This window comes from Taudactylus pleione, unplaced genomic scaffold (genome assembly GCF_031769625.1).
Source record: "Taudactylus pleione unplaced genomic scaffold, aTauple2 ptg000558l, whole genome shotgun sequence".
NCBI lineage: Eukaryota > Metazoa > Chordata > Amphibia > Anura > Myobatrachidae > Taudactylus > Taudactylus pleione.
Genome location: NW_028284960.1, coordinates 512,501 through 538,542, shown reverse-complemented (window position 1 = coordinate 538,542; position 26,042 = coordinate 512,501). Strand labels below are relative to the sequence as shown.

General features: G+C 53.0%; 1 protein-coding gene across 2 annotated transcripts in view; it reads right to left on the bottom strand.

Annotated features, from left to right (window-relative positions):
• The window catches only part of CAD (carbamoyl-phosphate synthetase 2, aspartate transcarbamylase, and dihydroorotase), a 56,705-nt gene that overhangs the window by 28,021 nt on the left and 2,642 nt on the right, over positions 1-26,042 (bottom strand). For both annotated transcript variants that reach the window (XM_088452908.1, XM_088452909.1), the window contains exons 2-7: positions 18,644-18,783; positions 16,515-16,644; positions 15,869-16,011; positions 14,005-14,146; positions 1,747-1,918; positions 54-239 (exon numbers count right to left, since the gene is read on the bottom strand). In XM_088452908.1, the coding sequence (XP_088309034.1) occupies positions 54-239; positions 1,747-1,918; positions 14,005-14,146; positions 15,869-16,011; positions 16,515-16,644; positions 18,644-18,783 (913 nt within the window). The remainder of the gene's footprint in view (positions 1-53; positions 240-1,746; positions 1,919-14,004; positions 14,147-15,868; positions 16,012-16,514; positions 16,645-18,643; positions 18,784-26,042) is intronic.

The following is a 26,042-nucleotide window of genomic DNA, read 5'->3' as shown; positions in this document are numbered from 1 at the left end:
TCCAGCCTCTGAACCACTCACATTAGGAATTCTGTACTACGGCATCCACTCACCTGAAGAAGGGCTTCGAGTCATGGACCATCCCCTCGTTAGACTTGTCATTAGCATTGGTGAAGAGCGGAGACCAGCCCTCAGGTAATGTGTCAGGATCCACAGCGTAGCCATGGTTCTGGGAGGTGATGAAGCATCGCTGGGTGCCCTCATGTATACAGGGCTGGTTGTGACCACGATTCCCATACCTAGCACAGGGCAGAGAGACAGAACGTGCACCAACCAGATCAGAGGATTCAACTGGTCCCAATGGACTTAACTGCTGCGAAGGAGGGATCTCGGGATCTGACTAAATCCTCCTTCCCTGATCCACTCCATGGACACAGCCCTCAGCAAGGTCACTAGCACCCTCCCAGTGCTAAACCCAAGGGCTACTACTCTATCATCATTCTCCTCCACCTCCAACACTGTCGCCCAGCCCCACCTCCAGCAAATCCTTCACCTTATCGGCCTCCGTGACACTGCACCCTGGATCATGCCTCATCTGTCTAATGTCTGACTACCTTCCCCTTCTTGTGGGAGCTACCATAGGATACATCGGTGGCCCCCTTCTCTCTCTCTCTCTGCACCTCTCCTGACCTCTCACTGCTCTGTTCTCGCTCATATCTCTACGTTTGTCGGCCGTCTCCTCTTGGATGCTACGATGTTTTCCTGAAGCTCAACATCTCTAAAACTGAACTCCTGAGAGGTCCTCTCTGCTCCACCCATCTCATTTCGCTGGCTTTCTTCTACCACACCTGCAAGTCATTCAGTCCCTCGCCCAATTGTACTGCGTTCAGCTCCACAACATTTCCATTATCCAGCTCTCATCCGTCCTGGAGGTCACTTAAACAAACGCCCACACCCTTATCTTCTGCCTCGTGACCTACTCCTTACTAGCCATCCTTGCCATCCTCACCTCCGCTGCCTGCCTCATCATCCTCTCTCACCGCTTCATCACCGCTCCACCAGCTCCTTGTCTTGTAATGAATCAAGTTATAACTTCTCACTCGCCTACAAAAACATTATTCACCCCCCCCCCCCCCCCAACATCACACACTCCCTCCCACACGCACTAGCTCCTCTCCTCCTACCCGGTCACCTCTTCCCACTCAGGACTTCTCCGGAGCTGCTCCCAGCCCGTGGAATGCCCTCTCATACTCAGGGGCAGACCCAATCACATGCGTAAGCAGCCAAAACGGGTCACAGCGGCTTCTGTGCACTAACTCGGGAAGGCAGAATGTGCGCGCAGCCTATGGAAGGGAGAGCAGAACCCGCCTAACGTAATGGCTGACGGCAGCTTGCGTACAAGTGATGTTACTCTGTGTATCTGCCTTATACCCATGTAATGCTGCATTGCACTATGCTATGTACTGCGTTACAGAACCCTTATGTCAGCTATAAACAATAGATAAATAAGAATAAAGTCACAGCTGAACATCACGGGAAGTCTCACCCATGTCACGCGTTACCCCGAGCGTTTTAGGCCACTTATTTCCGTGTGACAGATGAGTCTTCGCTCTGTATATAACTAGAGGAAAATAATGGGGGTTCCAAGATACTGGCTATACCGCCAAACCTGGCTCATGACACCAGAATCAGATCAGGGATTATATGGCGTCAGCCATGACATGATCATCCTACATACGTGTATCACGCACCATATGATCATCCTACATACGTGTATCACGCACCATCTGCATCTCGGTCACTTACTTCATCTTGTAGGTCTTGGCTCCAATAACCAGAGACAGGACCTGGTGCCCCAGGCAGATTCCAAACACCGGCTTGGGGGTCTCCTCGCTTATGAAGCGGCGAATGTTCCGCACAGACACTTGGCAGAAGACGGGGTCCCCGGGACCATTACTCAGGAACAAGCCGTCAAACTCTAAAAGGTGAAAATAATGAGAGTTATGGTAAGAACTTACCTTGGATAACTCTTTTCCTTCGAAGTCCATAGGGTCCACAGGGAAACCTTGGGGTATATCTGGATCCTGGGCACCATGCAGTTTAAAGCTTTGCTCCCAGGATGCACTGGAACCATCCTCCTCTATACCCCGCCCCCGAGCCAAAGGCACCTCAGTTAGTAAGTAGCCAAAGGCCGGAGAACGAAAAAGAGAGAGAAGGAAGACTGGAACACACGAGAATCACACTCACAGAGGAGACAAAAAAACGGTGACCAGTACGAGAACCTACATGAAGCCAGGTGCGTCAGGGCGGGTGCCCTGTGGACCTTATGGACTTCAAAGAAAGATAACCAAGGTAAGTTCTTACCATAACTCATTTTCTTCTTCAGGGTCCATAGACTCCACAGGGAGGAGAATCTGAGAGGAGAATCCGGCGCCCAAAGGAAGCATCCTGAGAGGCAAAGGTGTCAAATGCATAGAACCTCAGAAAGGTCTGGATGGAAGACCACGTGGCCGCCTTACAGAGCTGCACAGCCGAGGCACCACGCGAGCTGTCCACAGACCGAGTAGAATGAGCTTTAACAGAAGCCGGAATAGGCAGGCCTGCCTGTGTGTAAGCCTCTAAGATAGGCTTAGGAAGCCATCTAAGCCAATGTTTGTTGGCTAGCCATCCCTTCATGTAAAAACCAAAGAGCAAAAATAAGGAGTCCGATTTCCGAAGGGAACTGGTCCGGTCCACATAAATCCGGAGAGCACGAACCACATCCAATGAGGCCTCACCTGCCGAGAGGTCTGGTGACTGAAAAGGCCGGTACAATAATTTCCTGATTAATATGGAAATCAGAAACCACCTTAGGAAGAAACTTAGGGCGAGTGCGAAGCACAGCCCTGTCCTGGTGAAAAATCAGAAGGGGAGGACGACAGGAGAGCACCCCCAATTCTGAAACCCTCCTGGCAGATGCAATTGCCAGAAGAAAGAGTCTTCGCCATTAACCACTTAATCTCCACCGCATCTAGTGGTTCAAAAGGAGGGTCCGAAGAACTACCACCAAATCTCAAGGCGCTACTGGGGGGAGCAGAGCTATCCTTCGTTGGAACCACACAGACAGTGCAGAGACATGCACTTTCAACGAGGCCAGAAGTAGGCAGAGGTCATACCAGATTGAAGGAATGCTAATCTTCTGGAAGTACGAAACACTTGAGGATCGTAATCCCTAGTGCAACACCACTGAAAATAGGTATGCCACACTCTGTGGTAGATCCTGGCTGAAGCAAGGCTTACGTGCTCGAAGCATCGTGCTGATGACCGAGCTAGAGAATCCCTTGGACCTTAAGATGTATGTCTCAAGAGCCACGTCGTCAAAGACAAACGACCTAGGGTCCAGGTAAAGGCAAGGACCCGGAGACAATAGGTCCGGATGTTGAGGCAGCAGGAACGGAGTGTCAACGGAGAGACTCTGAAGATCTGAATACCAATGACGTCTGTGCCAAGCTGGAGCCACCAGCAGGACGGTGCCTCCGTCCTGTTTGAACTTCCGAAGAACTCGAGGAAGCAGAGATAGTGAAGGAAACAGGTACGCAAACTGGAAATCCACCTCACTGAGAGCGTCCACTAAGCTTGCTTCAGCATCCCTTGTTCTGTACCCGTACACTGGCAACTTGTGATTGTGACGGGAGGCCATGAGGTCCACCTCTGGGAGACCCCATTTGGGCACTAGGAGTTGAAACACCGCTTGGTGAAGAGACCATTTCCCCTGGATGCACGTCGAAATGGCTGAGGAAGTCCGCTTCCCAATTGAGGACTCCCGGAATGAACACTGCTGAGATGGCTGGGAAGTGACACTCTGCCCAAATCAGGATGTGTGACACTTCTGTCATTGCTGCCTGACTTCAAGTGCCTCCTTGATGGTTGATGTAAGCCCACCATGGTGGCGTTGTCGGACTGAACCTGCACGGTTTTTCCGTAAAGAACGTGTTTTGTCATCCTGACGGCCCTGTACACAGCCCGAAGTTGAAAAATGTTGATTGGAAGGATTGCTTCGTCCGCTGTGCAACGACCCTGAAACGAGTGCGGGCCGGTCACCGCGCCCCAACCCCGGAGACTGGTGTCCATTGTCAGACAGGTGCACCTCCGGAGAAAGCACCAGCGTCCTGATCCGGTGGGGTAATACGTTCCACTTGGATAGTATCAGCGCCTGCAGGGGCCTTGAATGGAACTGGAATGTGGACACCATGGATCTTAGAACCTGTATCGCTGAGTGTACCGACACCCTGCGACTGTGCAGACAACTGCGCACCCGCAGTTGCAGAAAGTAGATCTTTTCTTGAGTTAGAAAAATCCTCTGCTGATGAGAATCCAGAAAGGCTCCCAAATGAACCGTCCTCTGTAAGGGAATTAGGGAGGACATTTTCCAATTTATCAGCCACCCGTGTGCTTGTAGACAAGCGATCGTCAGGTGCAAGTGTTGCTGAAGTACCTCTGGAGAGCCCGCCAACAACAGGAGGTCGGCTAGGTATGGCAGGAGTCGTATACCCTGACTCCGTAGGTGGGCTGCCAAGACAGTCATAATTTTGGTAAATACCCTTTGAGCCGTGGAGAGGCCAAAGGGCAGCGCCCGAAACTGGAAGTGTTGTTGCAGTATAGCAAACCGCAGATAAACGCTGGTGGGAAGGCGCTATGGGAACATGAAGGTATGCATCCTGAATGTCCACTGATACCATGTAATCCCCAGGTTCCATAGCCAGAATGATGGATCGTAAAGTTTCCATCCTGAACCTGGGCACCCTGAGGAACTTGTTCAGAGATTTTAGGTTGAGGATAGGCCGATGAGACCCATTCGGCTTTTGAACCAGAAACAGAGTAGTAACCAGTCCCGCGCTGAGATAGTGGAACTGGAACATTTACCCCGGCTTTCAGCAAGGACACTATGGCTTCCTGAATCTGCAAGGCCTCGGTTTTGTCTAGAGGAGGGCTCGTGCAGAAAAACTGGTGGGGAGGTCTTTGACGAAATGAGAGGGCGTACCCTTGAGAGACCACTTCTTTTACCCAAGCATCTTTGGTTGTGTGACACCGGTACTCGGTGAAGTGAAGAAGTCGGCCTCCCACTCTGGGGTCCCCCAGAGGAAGGCCCGTCCAATCAGGCTGAGGGTTTATCCTCTGACTTGGAAGTAGGGCGTCTGGCGCTCCAGGCCTGTTTCTTAGGCTTAGAGGTTGACTTAGCCGATGATTGTCTAGGGAAAGACTGTCCTTTGGGCTTTTCTTGAGAACGAAAGAACTGAAAGGAAGAGGTTCTAGCCTTTGAAGGCGCAGATGCGGATGGCAGAAAAGCTGACTTAGATTTTGCCAGTGTCCACAATTTTGTCCAGGTCTGGGCCAAACAATATCTCTCCATTGAAGGATAAGGCCTCCGGGCCCTTTTTGGAATCAGCATACGCCCTCCAGGAGCGTAACCACAAGGAGCAGCGAGCCAACGCGGCTGCGGCCGAGACTCTGGAGGTCAGTAGATTGGCATCCAAAGTCGCCTCCAGGTGGCTGCATCCCTCATGTGGCCCACTAAAGACCTTTGAGCCTCAGGGGTCTCCTCGGGGAAGGTGTCCTCCAGCACATTTGCCCAGCTCTCAATGGCCTTAGCCACCCAAGAGATAGCCATGGACGGACTCGCCACAGCCAGAGAGAGAATAAATCAATTTCAGGCACGTCTCCACCTCTTAATCAGGCGAGTAACATAAAAATCTACAGCAGGTGGCGATTCCCACTTCTTGCAATGACCCTCAGGGAATGGATAACATGAGACCAAACACTTCACGGTTGATACCCCTTACTAGGCGATTGCCAGGCCTCCGCCATGTGGTCTGCCAGCTGGTCAGAGAGAGGGAAAATTGCCGAAGTCACCTTTACCTGTTTAAACTCAGGGTATTTGGATTTAGGGGCAGGAACGTCACCCTCTGTATCTAGTATGACCGGACAGCCCTTACCAACGCTGGAACATTAATACTTGATTTAGGCTCCACCTCTTGTGCAGGGGGTTCAGAATCAGATGCCTCAGCCACTTCCCCATCATCTGACGACAACTCTGTGTCTGATAGCTGTGTAGACTGGGATGACATTACAGGGCGTTTAGATGCCTTCTGAGGTCTTTCATTCTGCCACATGGTCTGAAAGGCCGTAGACGAAGCTGCTAAACTCTGAACTGAATTAGATAAAACATCCATCCAGGGTGGTTGTACAGCTTGTATTAGTCCCTGGAAGGGAATAACAGACTGTTGTGGTACTGGAGGGGACTGCATATATTGCGGTAACCCCCGATAGGGAGAGACAGTCTGAAACCCAGGAGTAGACTGCAAAAAATACAGGATACCCTGAGAGGGAAGGATGGCTTTTTGGGGTAACCACATATGGGGCAAAACGGCCAGGACCGCCAGGCGATCCGCAATGGAGACCAGCTCCTGAGAAAAAAACGTCCATGGGGTATCCTGTCCCATTGTTGCTGGGTTTGAGGGTCCAGGCAACTGATAGCACCTCACACATAGCCCATCCTGCGATAAATCCTCCTTTCCTACCCCTGCAGCGCAGCGCCTACAGGAGCGCAGAGTGGGTGCAGCAGAACGCTCGACCTCCTCGTCAGACATGTCTGTTCCAGTGCATCCTGGGAGCAAAGCTTTTTAACTGCGTGGTGCCCAGGCTCCAGATCCAGAAATCCCCCAAGGTCTCTCTGTGGAGCCTATGGACCCTGAAGAAGAAATTAAAAAGGGGGTATAGGCGATAGCGGCAGACATCGGGCACCTCAGAGTTAATTTTTCAGCCTCCTAGGATGCCCTTGGGTCCCTCTCCTATACCCCGCCCCCGAACCAAGGCAAATCAGTTACGTAATAAGCCATAGGCCGGAGGAGAAGAAGAGAGAGAGAAGAAAGTCTGGAAAACACAAGAATCACATTCTCACCAGAAGGAGATGGAAAAACCGGTGACCAGAACAAAGCCCATCTGCAGTACAGGTGCGGCAGGGCGGAAGTCCTGTGGAACCCTATGGACTTCGTAGAAATAGAGATAACAAAGGTGAGTTCTTACCATATCTCATATTTTCTACTTCAGGGTCCATAGGGTATCCACAGGATACCTTGGGGATGTCCCAAAGCAGTATCCTTTAAGGGTGGGGACACTCCTGTGCTGAAAGAATAATCCGCCACCCGAAGGAAGCATCCTGAGAGGCGAAGGTATCAAATGCATAATACCTCACAAAGGTATGGACAGAAGACCACATGGCTGCCTTGCAGAGCTCAACAGCCGAGGCGCCACGGCAAGCTGCCCACGAAGGACCCACAGACCGAGTAGAATGAGCTTCAACAGAGGATGGTACAGGAAGGCCCTTATGAATGTAAGCCTCAGAAATCGCCATGCGAATCCACCCTGCCAAAGTCTGCTTAGTGGCAGACCAACCCTTCTTACGGAAACCATAGAGGACAAACAGAGTCCGACTTCCAAAATGAATTGGTACGGTCAACATAAATCCTTAGAGCACATACCACATCCAAGGAGGCCTCACCAGCTGAGAGGTCTGAGGAATTAAAGGCCGGTACTACAATTTCCTCATTAATGTGGAAACTAGATACCACCTTAGGTAGGAAACCAAGGCAAGGGCGAAGCACCGCCCTGTCCCTATGAAAAATCAGAAAGGGAGGGCGACATGAGAGAGTCCCCAAATCTGACACCCTACTGGCCGAAGAAATGGCCAGAAGAAACACAGTCTTGCTGTAAGCCATTTTAAATCCACTGGGCTCAGTGGTTCAAACGGCAGTCCTTGGAGAGCCCTCAGGACCACAGCCAAATCCCAAGGAGCCACTGGTGGAACAAAGGGAGGCTAAATACGAAGTACACCTAGCATAAAGGTGCGGACATCAAGAAGGGTAGCAATCCTACCCTGAAACCACACTGATAGGGCAGAAACCTGCACCTTCAGGGAAGCAAGGCGAAGACTGTAATCTAAGGCCACCTGTAGGAATGCCAAAACCATGGACATCCTAAACACTTGAGGATCATAGCCTCTAGGTCGACACCATTCAAAGAAAGTTTGCCACACTCTGTGGTAAATTCTTGCAGAAGCAGGCTTCTGAGCTCTGAGCATGGTGTTAACTACAGAGCCGGAAAAACCCCTGGACCTTAAAAAGGGCTGTCTCAACAACTACGCCGTCAAAGACAGACGACCCAGGTCCGGGTAATGTCAAGGACCTTGAGACAATAGGTCCGGACATAAAGGCAACAGCATCGGAGTATGGAGAGACTCCGAAGATCTGAGTACCAGTGACCGCTGGGCCACGCTGGAGCTATCAACAGGAGCGTGCCTCCTTCTTGCTTGAACTTCTGAAGTACTCGAGGAAGGGAGAATGGAGGGAAGAGGTACGCAAACTGGAAGGTCCACCAGACTGACAGAGCGTCTACCAGAAGAGCCTCCTCGTCTCTTGTACTTGACCCGTACAAAGACAGCTTGTCTTCTTGTCAGGATTTCATGAGGTTTATCTCTGGAAGGCTCCACTTGTTCACTAGGAATTAAAACACCTCCTGGTGAAGAGACCATTCCACTGGATGCACGTCCTGACGGCTGAGGAAGTCTGCTTCCCAGTTGAGGACTCCTGGCATGAACACTGCCGAGACACCTGGGAGATTGCCCTCCCCCCAAGCCAGAATGTGGGACACCTGTGTCAGGGCCGCCTTGGCGGTTTATGTAAGCCACTGTGGTGGCGTAGTCTGACTGGACCTGCACGGGTTTTCCATGAAGAACTAGTCTAGCTTGCTGAAGAGCTGTGAATACCGCTCGAAGTACCAATATGTTGATTGGAAGAGCAGATTCTGCGGACGGCCACCTTCCCTAAAGAAGTGTGGACCTGACAGCCCCCCAAGCTCGGAAACTGGCGTCCGTTGTCAGGAGGACCCAGTCTGAGATCCAAAAGGGGCGTCCCTTGTTGAGGTGGGACGTCTGTAGCCACCAGGCCAGAGGCAGCCGTACCCCTGGAGAAAGCACCAAGGACAGTGTCTTTATCCGATGGGGCAACCTATTCGATCTGGAGAAGATAAACTTCTGCAGAGGTCTGGAGTGAAAACTGGGTATACTCTTCCATGGTGAACTTTGATACCATGGACCCCCAGTAACTTCATTGCAGAGTGAAGGGACAATCGGCGACTCTGAAGACAAATATGAATCTTTGCCTGTAGAGCAGAGATCTTTTCCTCTGTCACTAAGATCCTTAGTTGTCTGTGAGGAAACACTTCCAGTTTATCAGCCAGCCGTGAGTATGCAACACAGATATTGTCCGGTGCAGATGGCCCTGAAGTACCCCCATAGACCCTGCTGAGTGCAGAAGGTCGTCCAAATAGGGTAACAGGCAGATCCCCTGCATCCGCAGGTGGGTTGCCATAACTGCCATGACCTTGGTAAACACCCTAGGTGCTGTGGAAAGGCCAAACGGCAGTACCTGAAACTGGAAATGTTGATTGACCACTGCGAACCTGAGGGACCGCTGGTGAGCTAAAGCAACTGGGACCTTCAGGTAGGCATCCTGAATGTCCCAGGACACCATAAAATCCCCAGGCTCCATAGCCAATATGATGAAACGCAGGGTCTCCATCCTGAACCAAGGGATCCTCAAAGACTTGTTGAGGTACTTGAGGTTAAGAATAGGCTGGTAGGACCCATTGGGTGTCAGAACCAGAAAGGGGTCGGGTGTAAAACCCTGTACCTCTCAGAGGCAACGAAACAGGCACTATAACCCCCACTTGGAGAATAGAGTGTCCTACTTTCTGGAATTCCAGAGCCTTGTCTTGAACTGTCTGAAGGCCTGTGGTGAAAAAACGGCTTGTAGGCCTTCTGCGGAAGGAGAGGGTGTACCTGTGAGAGACAACTTCTAATACCAAAGTGTCTGTAATAGTCTGATACCAGCATTGGGCGAACTGAAGAAGCCGACCTCCCACCCTGGGGTCCCCCAGGCGGAGGCCTGTCCCCTCAGGACTGTTCTCTGGACTTATCCTGGGCCCAAAGGACAAAGTCCCAGACCCTGAAGGAACTTGGGCTAATGGCAGACACCCGGATTTAGCTGCTGCCAAAGTGCTCAAAATTTTTTCCCAGATCAGGGTCAAAGAGGACCTCATCATTAAAGGGTAAGCATTCCAACCCTTTCTCGGAGTCTGCATCAGCTCTCCATGAGCACCACCACAGGGAGCGGCGCGCCGCCACTGCTGCCGAGAAAATTCTAGAAGTGAGGAGACCTCTAACCAAGGCTGCCTCATTAACATATATGGATCCAAGGCATCTGCCCCGTGTCCATTCTCTGCCTAGCCAGCTTAGTCATAGCTGGTCTGGAAGCCCCCCCCTGTAAGGGAGTATATGGACTTCCAACAAAGTACCACTGTGCGATACGTAGCATTGGAGAGAACATAGGCAAGGATGCAGTACTCACCAGGCATGTAATGACCTACAGGATAACCTGCAGCTAACATTCCTGTCATACCACTGACAATACTCTGCAGAATAATCTTTACACATAAAAGTTTTGCGCACGCGAAACCTCGCATTTGCGAAAAGGCTTCGCTTTGGTGAAAAAGTATCGCGCAGGCGAAAAAGTATCGCTTTGGCGAATCCCAGACCGCCTACCTAGCGTGGCATACACGTGAAACTTCATCGCCGAGGCGAAAAGTAGGCGAAAGGGCACAATATGTGGATTTCGCCCAAAGCGTGCCACCATGTTGGCTTAAGGGAAATCCCTGCAACATGGACTGGAGGTAGTAGTCAGTCTCTGTACAAGGTAGAGAGAGACACTACAGAGAACACTGGATGAACTACCAAGGAGTGAGAATTAGCCGTTTCTCCTCACATACCAGCCTTGTAACTAACAGGTAGAGTGGGGCAGCCGGGGGTACGTCATACCTGCCTCGTAACTAACAGGTAGAGTGGGGCAGCAGGGGGTACGTCATACCTGCCTTGTAACTAACAGGTAGAGTGGGGCAGCAGGGGGTACGTCATACCTGCCTCGTAACTAACAGGTAGAGTGGGGCAGCAGGGGGTACGTCATACCTGCCTTGTAACTAACAGGTAGAGTGGGGCAGCAGGGGGTACGTCATACCTGCCTTGTAACTAACAGGTAGAGTGGGGCAGCAGGGGGTACGTCATACCTGCCTCGTAACTAACAGGTAGAGTGGGGCAGCCGGGGGTACGTCATACCTGCCTCGTAACTAACAGGTAGAGTGGGGCAGCAGGGGGTACGTCATACCTGCCTCGTAACTAACAGGTAGAGTGGGGCAGCAGGGGGTACGTCATACCTGCCTTTGGAACCTAACAGGTAGAGTGGGGCAGCAGGGGGTACGTCATACCTGCAGACAACCGCATGGTAATAGCACACAGCATGCACTGGGTATAATGCGACCACATAGCATATACATCATATATACACATTATAGTAGTAAAGCAAAGTAATAGTCCTGTCTGATATTTGTCAGGCCGCAGGAACTGCATAAATACGGCAGAGTGTATAACAATACCCACATATACATATAATATACTATATAAATGTGAGAAACCCTCAGTGTCACATCACCCTCCGCTAACAGTACTGAGTATGGGGTACGTTATAGCGGAGGAGAATAATCACGGTCACTCTCAGACAGGATGAATGTACACGATGTGCATGTGACGCACCACACAGAAAAACACTTCTCATTATAACTGTGAGGCAATAAGCCCCCTGCAGCACCGCAAGGGTTAGAGAAAGACAGGGATAGTAACATGGCTGACAGTCAGACAGCGCCAGCATATAGTCACATACAATGCAGAATACATCACCTGCACTACAAGCACTATGATCAACTACACAGACACAGAGCCTGGTAGGTAACAGCCTGCATACAGTAACCTCAGCGGAGGAGGTAAGCGGGGGACCCGGACCACGATGCCCCCTGTATCAGAATCCAGCAGCGTTCGCCACTTGTATAAAATGGCCGCCGAGGAGCTGATAGGAGACAGGCCCGGGGGAGGAACGCTGCCACAGCCCGCCAGCGGGGGAGGCGGTGCCTGTGAGACAGGGAAAGTACACACCCCTGGCATGCTATTAACCCCTGGGACGCTGGAGCATTTTCCATACTGCTGCAGCCCGCTGTCCCTGGTGGGCTAGTGGAAGCGGAGGATCAGTACCTGGCTCCACGCGCAGCCGAGCCCCCTGCCTAGGGACAAATAAGACTGTTGATCGGCAGTAACCCACCGCGGGTTCCTGACGCTTACCTGAATCCTCATGAATCCGACCACAGTCTGGAATACCGGGGTCCCCGCTAGCTGAGACCCTGGTACCCGCCAGCATTCCTGGATCAGTACCGGCGTTCACCCCGCCGGGACAGAAGGAGCGGCAGCATGGACCTCTGATTAGCTTGTCCATGCTGTCCGCTCATATCATCGCAGCAAAAGCTGCTGGAAGAAACTTCAGGGACTGTCCAACACCCCCCCTCTGATTATGGTGATCCGACTCCATGCCGGGCACCTACAAAACGGATTTGCCTTGGCACAGGGTATAGGAGAGAGACCCCAGTGCATCCTGGGAGGCTGAAAAATTAACTCTGAGGTGCCCGATGTCTGCCGCCATCGCCTTTACCCCAAGATATCCTGTGGAACCCTATAGACCCTGAAGTAGAACCGTGCTGACTCGCAGCCAAGAGAGGCGCCGTCATCCATCGCTGTCTCCCCTGTTACTGGGGGTGTGATGGAAGCTCCGGCTGTATCTCAGGGTCACCAGTTACTGGAATGTGCGACACATGTTTAAATACATAATTATACAGTGATGGTGATGGCACTAATAATGGCTCACTATGATCCTCCCTCACCTGTGCTCCATGCCCACCTCCGCTCCTCCCCCACTGCCCAGCTACACCTGCCATCCTTACCCCGTGCCCATCTCCCCCACTCCCAGCTACACCTGCCATCCTTACCCCGTGCCCATCTCCCCCACTGCCCAGCCACACCTGCCATCCTTACCCCGTGCCCACCTCCCCCTCTGCCCAGCCACACCTGCCATCCTTACCCCGTGCCCACCTCCCCCTCTGCCCAGCTACACCTGCCATCCTCACCCCGGGTGCCCATATACGCTCCTCCCCCACTGCACAGCAACACCTGCCATCCTTGCCCCGTGCCCACCTCCCCCACTGCCCAGCTACACCTGCCATCCTTACCCCGTGCCCATCTCCCCCACTGCCTAGCTAGACCTGCCATCCTTACCTCGTGCCCACCTCCCCCTCTGCCCAGCTACACCTGCCATCCTCACCCCGTGTGCCCATATACGCTCCTCCCCCACTGCACAGCAACACCTGCCATCCTTACCCCGTGCCCACCTCCCCCACTGCCCAGCTACACCTGCCATCCTTACCCCGTGCCCACCGCCCCCTCTGCCCAGCTACACCTGCCAGACTCACCCCGTGTGCCCATATACGGTCCTCCACCACTGCACAGCAACACCTGCCATCCTTACCCCGTGCCCACCTCCCCCACTGCCCAGTTACACCTGCCATTCTTACCCCATGCCCACCTCCCCCACTGCCCAGCTACACCTACCATCCTTACCCCGTGCCCACCTCCCACACTGCCCAGCAACACCTGCCATCCTTAACTTGTTTACCCACCTCCCCCACTGCCCAGCTACAGCTTCCATCCTTACCCCGTGTGCCCACCTCCCCACTGCCCAGCTACACCTGCCATCCTTACCCTGTGTACCAACCTCCCACACTGCCCAGCAACAGCTTCCATCCTTACCCCGTGTGCCCACCTCCCCCACTGCCCAGCTACACCTGCCATCCTTACCCTGTGTACCCACCTCCCCCACTGCCCAGATACACCTGCCATCCTTACCCTGTGTACCCACCTCCCCCACTGCCCAGCTACACCTGCCATCCTTACCCTGTGTACCCACCTGCCCCGCTACACCTGCCATCCTTACCCTGTGTACCCACCTCTCCCACTGCCCAGCTACACCTGCCATCCTTACCCACCTCCCCCACTGCCCAGCTACACCTACCATCCTTACAAGCAGATTAGCAGTTAGTTACCGGCACTACTAATAGGAGCGTCCCAGGGTAACACGGTCACTTCTGCCCCTCTCTGGCACAGGCAGCGGATCTGGTTGTATTTCAGGCCACAGTCCAGAGCCGCGATCTTCACACAGCCCCCAGGATTAAACACATGCGGTGCCTGGGAGAGACATGAAATGCTATGAGCTGAGCCAGCCGGTCATAGACATGCAACAAGACCCAAGGCCACCACTGACCCTGCCGTCAAGCACCCAGACCCAGGGCCACCACCGACCCTACCGGCAAGCACCCAGACTCAGGGCCACCACCTACCCTACCGCCAAGCACCCAGACCCGGGGCCACCACCAACCCTACCGGCAAGCACCCAGACCCGGGGCCAACACCAACCCTACCGCCAAGCACCCAGACCCGGGGCCAACACCAACCCTACCGCCAAGCTCCCAGACCCGGGGCCACCACCAACCCTACCGCCAAGCACCCAGACCCGGGGCCACCACCAACCCTACCGCCAAGCACCCAGACCCGGGGCCACCACCAACCCTACCGGCAAGCACCCAGACCCGGGGCCACCACCAACCCTACCGGCAAGCACCCAGACCCGGGGCCAACACCAACCCTACCGGCAAGCACCCAGACCCGGGGCCAACACCAACCCTACCGGCAAGCACCCAGACCCGGGGCCAACACCAACCCTACCGGCAAGCACCCAGACCCGGGGCCAACACCAACCCTACCGCCAAGCACCCAGACCCGGGGCCAACACCAACCCTACCGCCAAGCACCCAGACCCGGGGCCACCACCAACCCTACCGCCAAGCACCCAGACCCGGGGCCACCACCAACCCTACCGCCAAGCACCCAGACCCGGGGCCACCACCAACCCTACCGCCAAGCACCCAGACCCGGGGCCACCACCAACCCTACCGGCAAGCACCCAGACCCGGGGCCAACACCAACCCTACCGGCAAGCACCCAGACCCGGGGCCAACACCAACCCTACCGGCAAGCACCCAGACCCGGGGCCACTTACCCTGCCACTACGCACCCAGACCCGGGGCCACCACTTACCCTGCCGCCAAGCCCCCAGACCCGGGGCCACCACCGACCCTACCACTACGCACCCAGACCCGGGGCCACCACCGACCCTGCCACTACGCACCCAGACCCGGGGCCACCACTTACCCTGCCACTACGCACCCAGACTAGGGGCCACCACTTACCCTGCCACTACGCACCCAGACCTGGGGCCACCACTTACCCTGCCACCAAGCACCCAGGCCTGGGGCTACCACTTACCCTGCCGCCAAGCACCCAGACCTGGGGCCACCACCAACCCTACCGCCAAGCACCCAGCCCCGGGGCCGCCACTTACCCTGCCGCCAAGCACCCAGACCCGGAGCCACCACTTACCCTGCCACCAAGCACCCAGACCCGGGGCCACCACTTACCCTGCCGCCAAGCACCCAGACCTGGGGCCACAACCAAGCCTACCACCAAGTACCCAGCCCCGGGCAACCACTTACCCTGCAACCAAGCACCCAGCCCCGGGGCCGCCACTTACCCTGCCGCCAAGCACCCAGACCCGGAGCCACCACTTACCCTGCCACCAAGCACCCAGATCCGGGGCCACCACTTACCCTGCCACCAAGCACCCAGACCTGGGGCCACAACCAAGCTTACCGCCAAGCACCCAGACCTGGGGCCACCACTGTACCAGACATGTGCCATGATACAATGACAGCCCTTCCATCTGCCCTACCCACTGTATACCAACTCCGCTCCTACATTTGCAACCCCTCTCCCAAATACGAGCATAGCGATGAACCCCCCCCATTATACGGTATATACACAAGTGGCAATTCAGGTTTATGTCCTACATACCTTCAGTGACACCTCCTGTACCAGGTTCCTCTTCCCCGGGTCATCATATGGGAGGTGGCTCTCGTCCATGCCCTGTGGTATGAGCTTGCCCAGCATGGTACCATTCTCTCTGATCTTCTTGGTGAGGGCCCGCGTGTCCACGCCTGGAGATGGTGGCAGAGACCGTGCGATTACAATGAGATACCGGGGAAGGAACAAGTCATCCGCACAATGTAACATGGCCGACAGAAAAGCAGCGACACCTCCCTCTAGCCAAGGGGTGGGCAATAAAAGTGCTGTGGGACTACATATCCCAGCATGTCCTGCCACAGTTTTGCTAAAACTGAGACAGGGCATGCTGCGATGTATAGTTCATCAGCAGCTGGAGGGCCGCCCCTGCTCTAGTCTATTCCTTTGTGTGGGCGCTGTCTAAGCCATAGATCTGTCCCTGAACACGATGCACAGGACCAGATCGGAGACAGTTTACAGCTTCTATTAATGGCTATCACAGCGAATAATTTACTTTATACACACTGGCCCCGGTCTTTCTGATACATCGACTTGCCGTTTGACCTGCTCGGCGTTTGCCTGGTAGCACCGGCACTGTGTGGGCAGATAGTCACTAAACCTTGTGTCTTCTGAGATAGGTTATACCACAGCGTCATACCTTGCAGGCCGGGGATCCCCTGCTCCTTCAGCCATTGGTCCAGTGACCGCGCACAGCTCCAGTGGCTTGGGTTGTCCGAACACTCGCCCACAACGAGAGCAGACACATGGATCCGACTGGACTCAAACCACTGGCGAAATAAAGAGACGTAACACTCAGGCCTACAGGATTATTCCACATTCACTGGTTACAGAACATACATATTGGGGAGAAGTGACGTAGCACACGCGTGATGCCAAGTATGTTCTGCTCCCAGAAATACACGCAATCAGGAGCCACATTAACACACCACTATCTGACAAGCCGCCCACGCTGCCCAGTCTCCCAAAACAAGGGAGCTCGCACAGGGTGACGGCAGCGCCAGGCCCTGATCCTGGGAATGACCGGGGTTAATCTGAGCTCAGTCTCAAGGCCACCAAAAGAATTTCAGATAAAGGGGAAGAGGTCTCCTCTGCAGAAGCTCCCAACCCCCCTCATTCTTTATAGTGCATGTATGCAACGCCCCCTCATATCACACAGCGCTATACAGGGAACACCCCCAGCTGTCCTCATTCCTTATATAGTGCATGTATACAGCACCCCCTCATATCACAAAGCGCTGTACAGGGAACACCCCCCCTGCTGTCCTCATTCCTTATATAGTGCATGTATGCAGCACCCCCCCCCCCCCCCATATCACACTGCGCTGTACAGGGAGCACCCCGTACACCCCCAGCTGTCCTCATTCCTTATATAGTGCATGTATACAGTGCCCCCCCATATCATACAGCGCTGTACAGGGAACACCCAGTACACCCCAAGGTGTCCTCATTCCTTATGTAGTGCATGTATACAGCATTCCCCCCATATCACACTGCGCTGTACAGGGAACACCCCGTACACCCCCAGCTGTCCTCATTCCTTATATAGTGCATGTATACAGCGCCCCCATATCATACAGCGCTGTACAGGGAACACTCCGTACACCCCCAGCTGTCCTTATTCCAAATATAGTCCATTTATACAGCACCCCCTCATATCACACAGAGCTGTACAGGGAACACCCCCCTGCTGTCCTCATTCCTTATATAGTGCATTTATACAGCTCCCCCATATAACACAGCACTGTACAAGGAACACCCCCCTGCTGTCCTCATTCCTTATATAGTGCATGTATACAGCGCCCCCCCATATCACACAGCGCGGTACAGGGAACACCACCCTGCTGTCCTCATTCCTTATGTAGTGCATGTATACAGCATCCCCCCCATATCATACAGCGCTGTACAGGGAACACCCCGTACACCCCAAGCTATCCTCACTCCTTATGTAGTGCATGTATACAGCATCCCCCCCATATCACACTGCACTGGACAGGGAAAACCCTGTACACCCCCAGCTGTCCTCATTCCTTATATAGTGCATTTATACAGCTCCCCCATATAACACAGCACTGTACAGGGAACACCCCCCTGCTGTCCTCATTCTTTATGTAGTGCATGTATACAGCACCCCCCTCCTTATCATACAGCGCTGTACAGGGAACAACCCGTACACCCCCAGCTGTCCTCATTCCTTATATAGGGCATGTACACAGCGCCCCCCCATATCATACAGCGCTGTACAGGGAACACCCCGTACACACCCAGCTGTCCTCATTCCTTATATAGTGCATGTATACAGCAGCCCCATATCACACAGCACTGTACAGGGAACACCCCGTACACCCCCAGCTGTCCTCATTCCTGATATAGAGCATGTATATAGCATCCCCCATATCACACAGCGCTGTACAGGGAACACCCCGTACACCCCCAGCTGTCCTCATTCCTGATATAGAGCATGTATATAGCATCCCCCATATCACACAGCGCTGTACAGGGAACACCCCGTACACCCCCAGCTGTCCTCATTCCTTAAATAGTGCATGTATATAGCACCCCCATATCACACAGCGCTGTACAGGGAACGTTTGTCAAAACCAGTCCCTGCCCGTCAGGTGGAGGACACCCCGTACACACAGGGCCCTAGTCGGGAATCTAAAGCATGACACAAGTGTTGAAAGGCAGCAATGCTAACCACTGTGCCACCCAACTTACAGAGAATTCTATGCCTGCAATACCAGAAACATCTCCCCTACAGTCTCTTACCTTGCTGAGTCCAAACTCATCCAGCTCTTCCAGTGGGATTCCATAGTTACCGACTTGGGGGTAGGTGAGAACCAGGATCTGAGACTTGTAGGATGGGTCTGTCAGGGCCTCAGGGTAGCCCACCATGCCAGTCTGAAATACTGAGGATTACAGGCTAGAATCAGCGCCCTAAGGCCATGTGACAAGAGCGTGCACTCACACTGGGCACAACGGTGAGGGATAAAGGTCACGGTGCCCAGCGCCATCCCCCACATTCTCAGTATCTGTCACACCCACCGGTCACTGTCTTCCTCACCCGCTCACACCTATGTGCCCTCCGGCACCTTCTCCTTTGTACCCCCCTCACCACCTTCTCCTTCCCCTATGTACCCCCCTCACCACCTTCTCCTATGTGTCCCCCTCACCACCTTCTTTTTCCCCTATGTGCCCCCCTCAACACCTTCTCCTTCCCCTATGTATCCCCCTCACCACCTTCTCCTTCCCCTATGTATCCCCCTCACCACCTTCTCCTTCCCCTATGTACCCCCCACAACACCTTCTCCTATGTGCTCCCCTCACCACCTTATCCTTTCCCTATGTACCCCCATTCACCTCTTTCTCCTTTCCCTATGTACCCCCCTCACCATCTTCTCCTATGTGCCCTCCGGCACCTTCTCCTTCCCCTATTTGTCCCCCTCACCACCTTCTCCTATGTGTCCCCCTCACCACCTTCCCCTGTATGTGCCCCTCACCACCTTCTCCTATGTGTCCCCCTCACCACCTTCTCCTTCCCCTATGTGTCCCCCTCACCACCTTCTCCTTCCCCTAGGTGTCCCCCTCACCACCTTCTCCTTCCCCTATGTGCCCCCCTCACCAACTTCCCCTTTGTGTCCCCCTCACCACCTTCTCCTTCCCCTATGTGCCCCCCTCACCATCTTCTCCTATGTGTCCCCCTCACCACCTTCTCCTTCCCCTATGTGTCAACCTCACCACCTTCTCCTATCGCCACCTTCCCCTATGTATCCCCCTCACCACCTTCTCCTATGTGTCCCCCTCACCACCTTCCCATATGTTCACCCCTCACCACCTTCCCCTATGTGTCCCCCTCACCACCTTCTCCTTCCCCAATGTGTCCCCCTCACCACCTTCTCCTTCCCCTATGTATCCCCCTCACCACCATCTCCTTCCCCTATGTATCCCCCTCACCACCTTCTCCTTCCCCTATGTATCCCCCTCACCACCTTCTCCTTCCCCTATGTACCTCCCTCACCAACTTCTCCGTCCCCTATGTATCCCCCTCACCACCTTCTCCTTCCCCTATGTATCGCCCTCACCACCATCTCCTATGTGTCCCCCCACCACCTTATCCTTCCTCTATGTACCCCCCTCACCAACTTTTCCTATGTGTCCCCCTCATCACCTTCTCCTTCCCCTATGTACCCCCCTCACCACCTTCTCCTTCCCCTATGTACCCCCTCACCATCTTCTCCTATGTGTCCCCCCTCACCACCTTCTCCTATGTGTCCCCCCTCACCACCTTCTCCTATGTACCCCCTCACCATCTTCTCCTTCCAATATGTACCCCCCCACCACCTTCTCCTATGTACCCCCCTCGCCACCTTCTCCTTCCCCTATGTGTCCCCCTCACCACCTTCTCCTCCCCCTATGTGTCCCCCTCACCACCTTCTCCTTCCCCTATGTGCCCCCCTCACCACCTTCTCCTTCCCCTATGTGCCCCCCTCACCACCTTCTCCTTCCCCTATGTGCCCCCTCACCCCCTTCTCCTATGTGTCCCCCTCACCACCTTCTCCTATGTGTCCCCCTCACCACCTTCTCCTATGTGTCCCCCTCACCACCTTCTCCTTCCCCTATGTGTCCCCCTCACCACCTTCTCCTTCCCCTATGTGTCCCCCTCACCACCTTCTCCTATGTGTCCCGCTCACACCTTCCCCTATGTGTCTCCCTCACCACCTTCTCCTTCCCCTATGTGCCCCCCTCACCACCTTCTCCTATATGACCCCCTCACCACCTTCTCCTATGTGTCCCCCTCACCACTTTCTCCTTCCCCTATGTGCCCCCCTCACCACCTTCTCCTATGTGTCCCCCTCACCACCATCTCCTATGTGTCCCCCTCACCACCTTCCCCTATGTGTCCCCCTCACCACCTTCTCCTTCCCCTATGTGTCCCCCTCACCACCTTCTCCTTCCCCTATGTACCCCCTCGCCACCTTCTCCTTCCCCTATGTGCCCCCCTCACCACCTTCTCCTATGTGTCCCCCCTCACCACCTTCTCCTATGTACCCCCTCACCATCTTCTCCTTCCAATATGTACCCCCCTCACCACCTTCTCCTATGTACCCCCCTCGCCACCTTCTCCTTCCCCTATGTGCCCCCCTCACCACCTTCTCCTTCCCCTATGTGTCCCCCTCACCACCTTCTCCTTCCCCTATGTGCCCCCCACACCACCTTCTCCTTCCCCTATGTGCCCCCCTCACCACCTTCTCCTTCCCCTATGTGCCCCCCTCACCACCTTCTCCTATGTGTCCCCCTCACCACCTTCTCCTATGTGTCCCCCTCACCACCTTCTCCTATGTGTCCCCCTCACCACCTTCTCCTTCCACTATGTGCCCCCCTCACCACCTTCTCCTATGTGTCCCCCTCACCACCTTCTCCTTCCCCTATGTGTCCCCCTCACCACCTTCTCCTTCCCCTATGTGTCCCCCTCACCACCTTCTCCTATGTGTCCCCCTCACCACCTTCTCCTATGTGTCCCCCTCACCACCTTCCCCTATGTGTCCCCCTCACCACCTTCTCCTATGTGTCCCCCTCACCACCTTCCCCTATGTGTCCCCCTCACCACCATCTCCTTCCCCTATGTATCCCCCTCACCACCTTCTCCTTCCCCTATGTATCCCCCTCACCACCTTCTCCTTCCCCTATGTACCTCCCTCACCACCTTCTCCTTCCCCTATGTACCTCCCTCACCACCTTCTCCTTCCCCTATGTATCCCCCTCACCACCTTCTCCTTCCCCTATGTATCCCCCTCACCACCTTCTCCTTCCCCAATGTATCCCCCTCACACCTTCTCCTATGTGTCCCCCCACCACCTTCTCCTATGTACCCCCCTCACCACCTTTTCCTATGTGTCCCCCTCATCACCTTCTCCTTCCCCTATGTACCCCCTCACCACCTTCTCCTTCCCCTATGTATCCCCCTCACCACCTTCTCCTTCCCCTATGTGCCCCCTCACCACCTTCTCCTTCCCCTATGTGCCCCCCTCACCACCTTCTCCTTCCCCTATGTGCCCCCCTCTCCACCTTCTCCTTCGCCTATGTGACCCCCTCACCACCTTCTCCTATGTGTCCCATTCAGCACCTTCTCCTTCCCCTATGTGCCCCCCTCACCACCTTCTCCTATGTGTCCCCCTCACCACCTTCTCCTGTGTCCCCCTCACCACCTTCTCCTTCCCCTATGTGTCCCCCTCACCACCTTCTCCTTCCCGTGTCCCCCTCACCACCTTCTCCTATGTGTCCCGCTCACCACCTTCCCCTACGTGTCCCCCTCACCACCTTCTCCTTCCCCTATGTGCCCCCCTCACCACCTTCTCCTATGTGACCCCCTCACCACCTTCTCCTATGTGTCCCCCTCACCACCTTCTCCTTCCCCTATGTGTCCCTCACCACCTTCTCCTATGTGTCCCCCTCACCACCTTCTCCTATGTGTCCCCCTCACCACCTTCTCCTATGTGTCCCCCTCACCACCTTCTCCTATGTGTCCCCCTCACCACCTTCTCCTTCCCCTATGTGCCCCCCTCACCACCTTCTCCTTCCCCTATGTGCCCCCCTCACCACCTTCTCCTTCCTCTATGTACCCCCCTCACCACCTTCTCCTTCCCCTATGTACCCCCCTCACCACCTTCTCCTTCTCCTATGTACCTCCCTCACCACCTTCTCCTTCCCCTGTGTCCCCCTCACCACCTAATCCTATGTACCCCCTCACCACCTAATCCTATGTACCCCCTCACCACCTTCCCCTAAGTGTCCCCCTCACCACCTTTTCCTATGTACCCCCCTCACCACCTTCTCCTTCCCCTATGTGCCCCCCTCACCACCTTCTCCTTCCCCTATGTACCCCCCTCACCACCTTCCCCTATGTACCCCCCTCACCACCTTCCCCTATGTACCCCCCTCACCACCTTCTCCTTCCACTATGTGCCCCCCTCACCACCTTCTCCTTCCCCTATGTGTCCCCATCCCCGTCTCATTCTCCTTTGTACCCCCCACCTTCTGCTTCCCTTATAGACCCCTCCCCTTCTCATATGTACCCTCCACATTCTGCTTTCACTATATACCCTCTCCTATTCCAATATGTACCCCACCTTCTGGTTTCCCTATATACCACCCTTTCCATATGTACCCACACCATCTGTGCCCCATATATACCCCCACCATGTTTCGCCTAAATACCCCCCTACCCTTAGTAACCTTCCAGCTTCTGCTTCACCTATACATCACCTCCTCTTCCCATATATATATCCCCACCTTCTGCTTCACCCATATATATATCCCCACCTTCTTATTCACCTATATACCCTCTCCCCTTCCCATGTATATGCCCCCACCTTATGCTTCATCTATATATCCCCTTCCATATATTCCCCCACCTTCTGCTTTCCCTATATACCCCTCCCCATATAGATACCCCCACCTTCTGCTTCCCCTATTTATCCCCTCCCCATATATATATATATATATATATATATATATACACACACACACACACACACACGCACACCTTCTTCCCCTATATACCCCTGCCCTATATATATAACCCCCATCTTCTGCTTCCCCTATATACCCCTACCCTATATAGATCCCCCATCTTCTGCTTCCCCTATATACCCCTCCCCTATATATATATATATATATATATAATCTTCTGCTTCCCCTAAATACCCATCACACATATATATATATATATATATATACACACACTTCATTTTCTGCTTCCCCTATATATACCCCCATCTTCTGCTTCCCCTATATACCTCTCCCCTATATATACCCCCGTCTTCTGCTTCCCCTATATACCTCTCCCCTATATATACCCCCATCTTCTGCTTCCCCATACACCCATCCCCTATATATACCCCCATCTTCTGCTTCCCCTATATACCCCTCCCCTATATATACTCCCATCTTCTACTTCCCCTATATTCCCCTCCCCTATATATACCCCCATCTTCTGCTTCCCCTATATACCCATCCCATATATATATACCCCATCTTCTGCTTCCCCTATATACCCATTCCCTATATATACACCCCATCTTCTGCTTCCCCTATATACCCACCCCCTATATATACACCCCATCTTCTGCTTCCCCTATATACCCATCCCCTATATATACACCCCATCTTCTGCTTCCCCTATATACCCATCCCCTATATACACACCCCATCTTCTGCTTCCCTTATATACCCCTCCCCTATATATACCCCCATCTTCTGCTTCCCCTGTATACCCCTCCCCTATATATATCCCCATCTTCTGCTTCCCCTGTATACCCCTCCCCTATATATACCATCTTCTGCTTCCCCTATATAATCCTCCCCTATATATACCATCTTCTGCTTCCCCTATATACCCCTCCCCTATATATACCCCCATCTTCTGCTTCCCCTATATACCCATCCCATATATATATACCCCATCTACTACTTCCCCTATATACCCATTCCCTATATATACACCCCATCTTCTGCTTCCCCTATATACCCACCCCCTATATATACACCCCATCTTCTGCTTCCCCTATATACCCATCCCCTATATACACACCCCATCTTCTGCTTCCCCTATATACATATATATACCCCATTTTCTGCTTCCCTTTTACACCCATCCCCTATATATATATATCCCATCTTTTGCTTCCCCTATATACAAACCCCCTATATATATATATATATATATATGATGGGGGTATATATATATATATACCCCCATCTTCTGGTTCCCCATATACAAATCCCCTATATATACACCCCATCTTCTGCTTCCCCTATATACAAATCCCCTATATATACCCCCATCTTTTGCTTCCCCTATATACAAATCCCCTATATATATATATATATATATATATATGATGGGGGTATATATATACCCCCATCTTCTGCTTCCCCTATATACAAATCCCCTATATATACCCCCATCTTCTGCTTCCCCTATATACAAATCCCCTAAATATATATATGATGGGGGTATATATATACCCCCATCTTCTGCTTCCCCATATACAAATCCCCTATATATACCCCCATCTTCTGCTTCCCCATATACAAATCCCCTATATATACCCCCATCTTTTGCTTCCCCTATATACAAATCCCATATATATATATATATATATATATATATATATATATATATGATGGGGGTATATATATATACAAACCCCATCTTCTGCTTCCCCTATATAAATATATATATATATATATATATATGATGGGGGTATATATATATACCCCCATCTTCTGCTTCCCCATATACAAATCCCCTATATATACACCCCATCTTCTGCTTCCCCTATATACAAGTCCCCTATATATACCCCCATCTTCTGCTTCCCCTATATACAAATCCCCTATATATATATATATATATATATATATATATATGATGGGGGTATATATATATACCCCCATCTTCTGCTTCCCCATATACAAATCCCCTATATATACACCCCATCTTCTGCTTCCCCTATATACCCATCCCCTATATACACACCCCATCTTCTGCTTCCCCTATATATATATATATATCCCATCTTCTGCTTCCCTGCTTCCCCTATATACAAATCCCCATATATATATATATATATATATATGATGGGGGTATATATATATATATATACCCCCATCTTCTGCTTCCCCTATATACCCATCCCCTATATATACACCCCATCTTCTGCTTCCCCTATATACACACCCCATCTTCTGCTTCCCTTATATACCCCTCCCCTATATATACCCCCATCTTCTGCTTCCCCTGTATACCCCTCCCCTATATATACCCCCATCTTCTGCTTCCCCTGTATACCCCTCCCCTATATATACCATCTTCTGCTTCCCCTATATAATCCTCCCCTATATATACCATCTTCTGCTTCCCCTATATACCCCTCCCATATATATACCCCCATCTTCTGCTTCCCCTATATACCCATCCCATATATATATACCCCATCTTCTACTTCCCCTATATACCCATTCCCTATATATACACCCCATCTTCTGCTTCCCCTATATACCCACCCCCTATATATACACCCCCATCTTCTGCTTCCCCTATATACCCATCCCCTATAATTACACCCCATCTTCTGCTTCCCCTATATACCCATCCCCTATATAC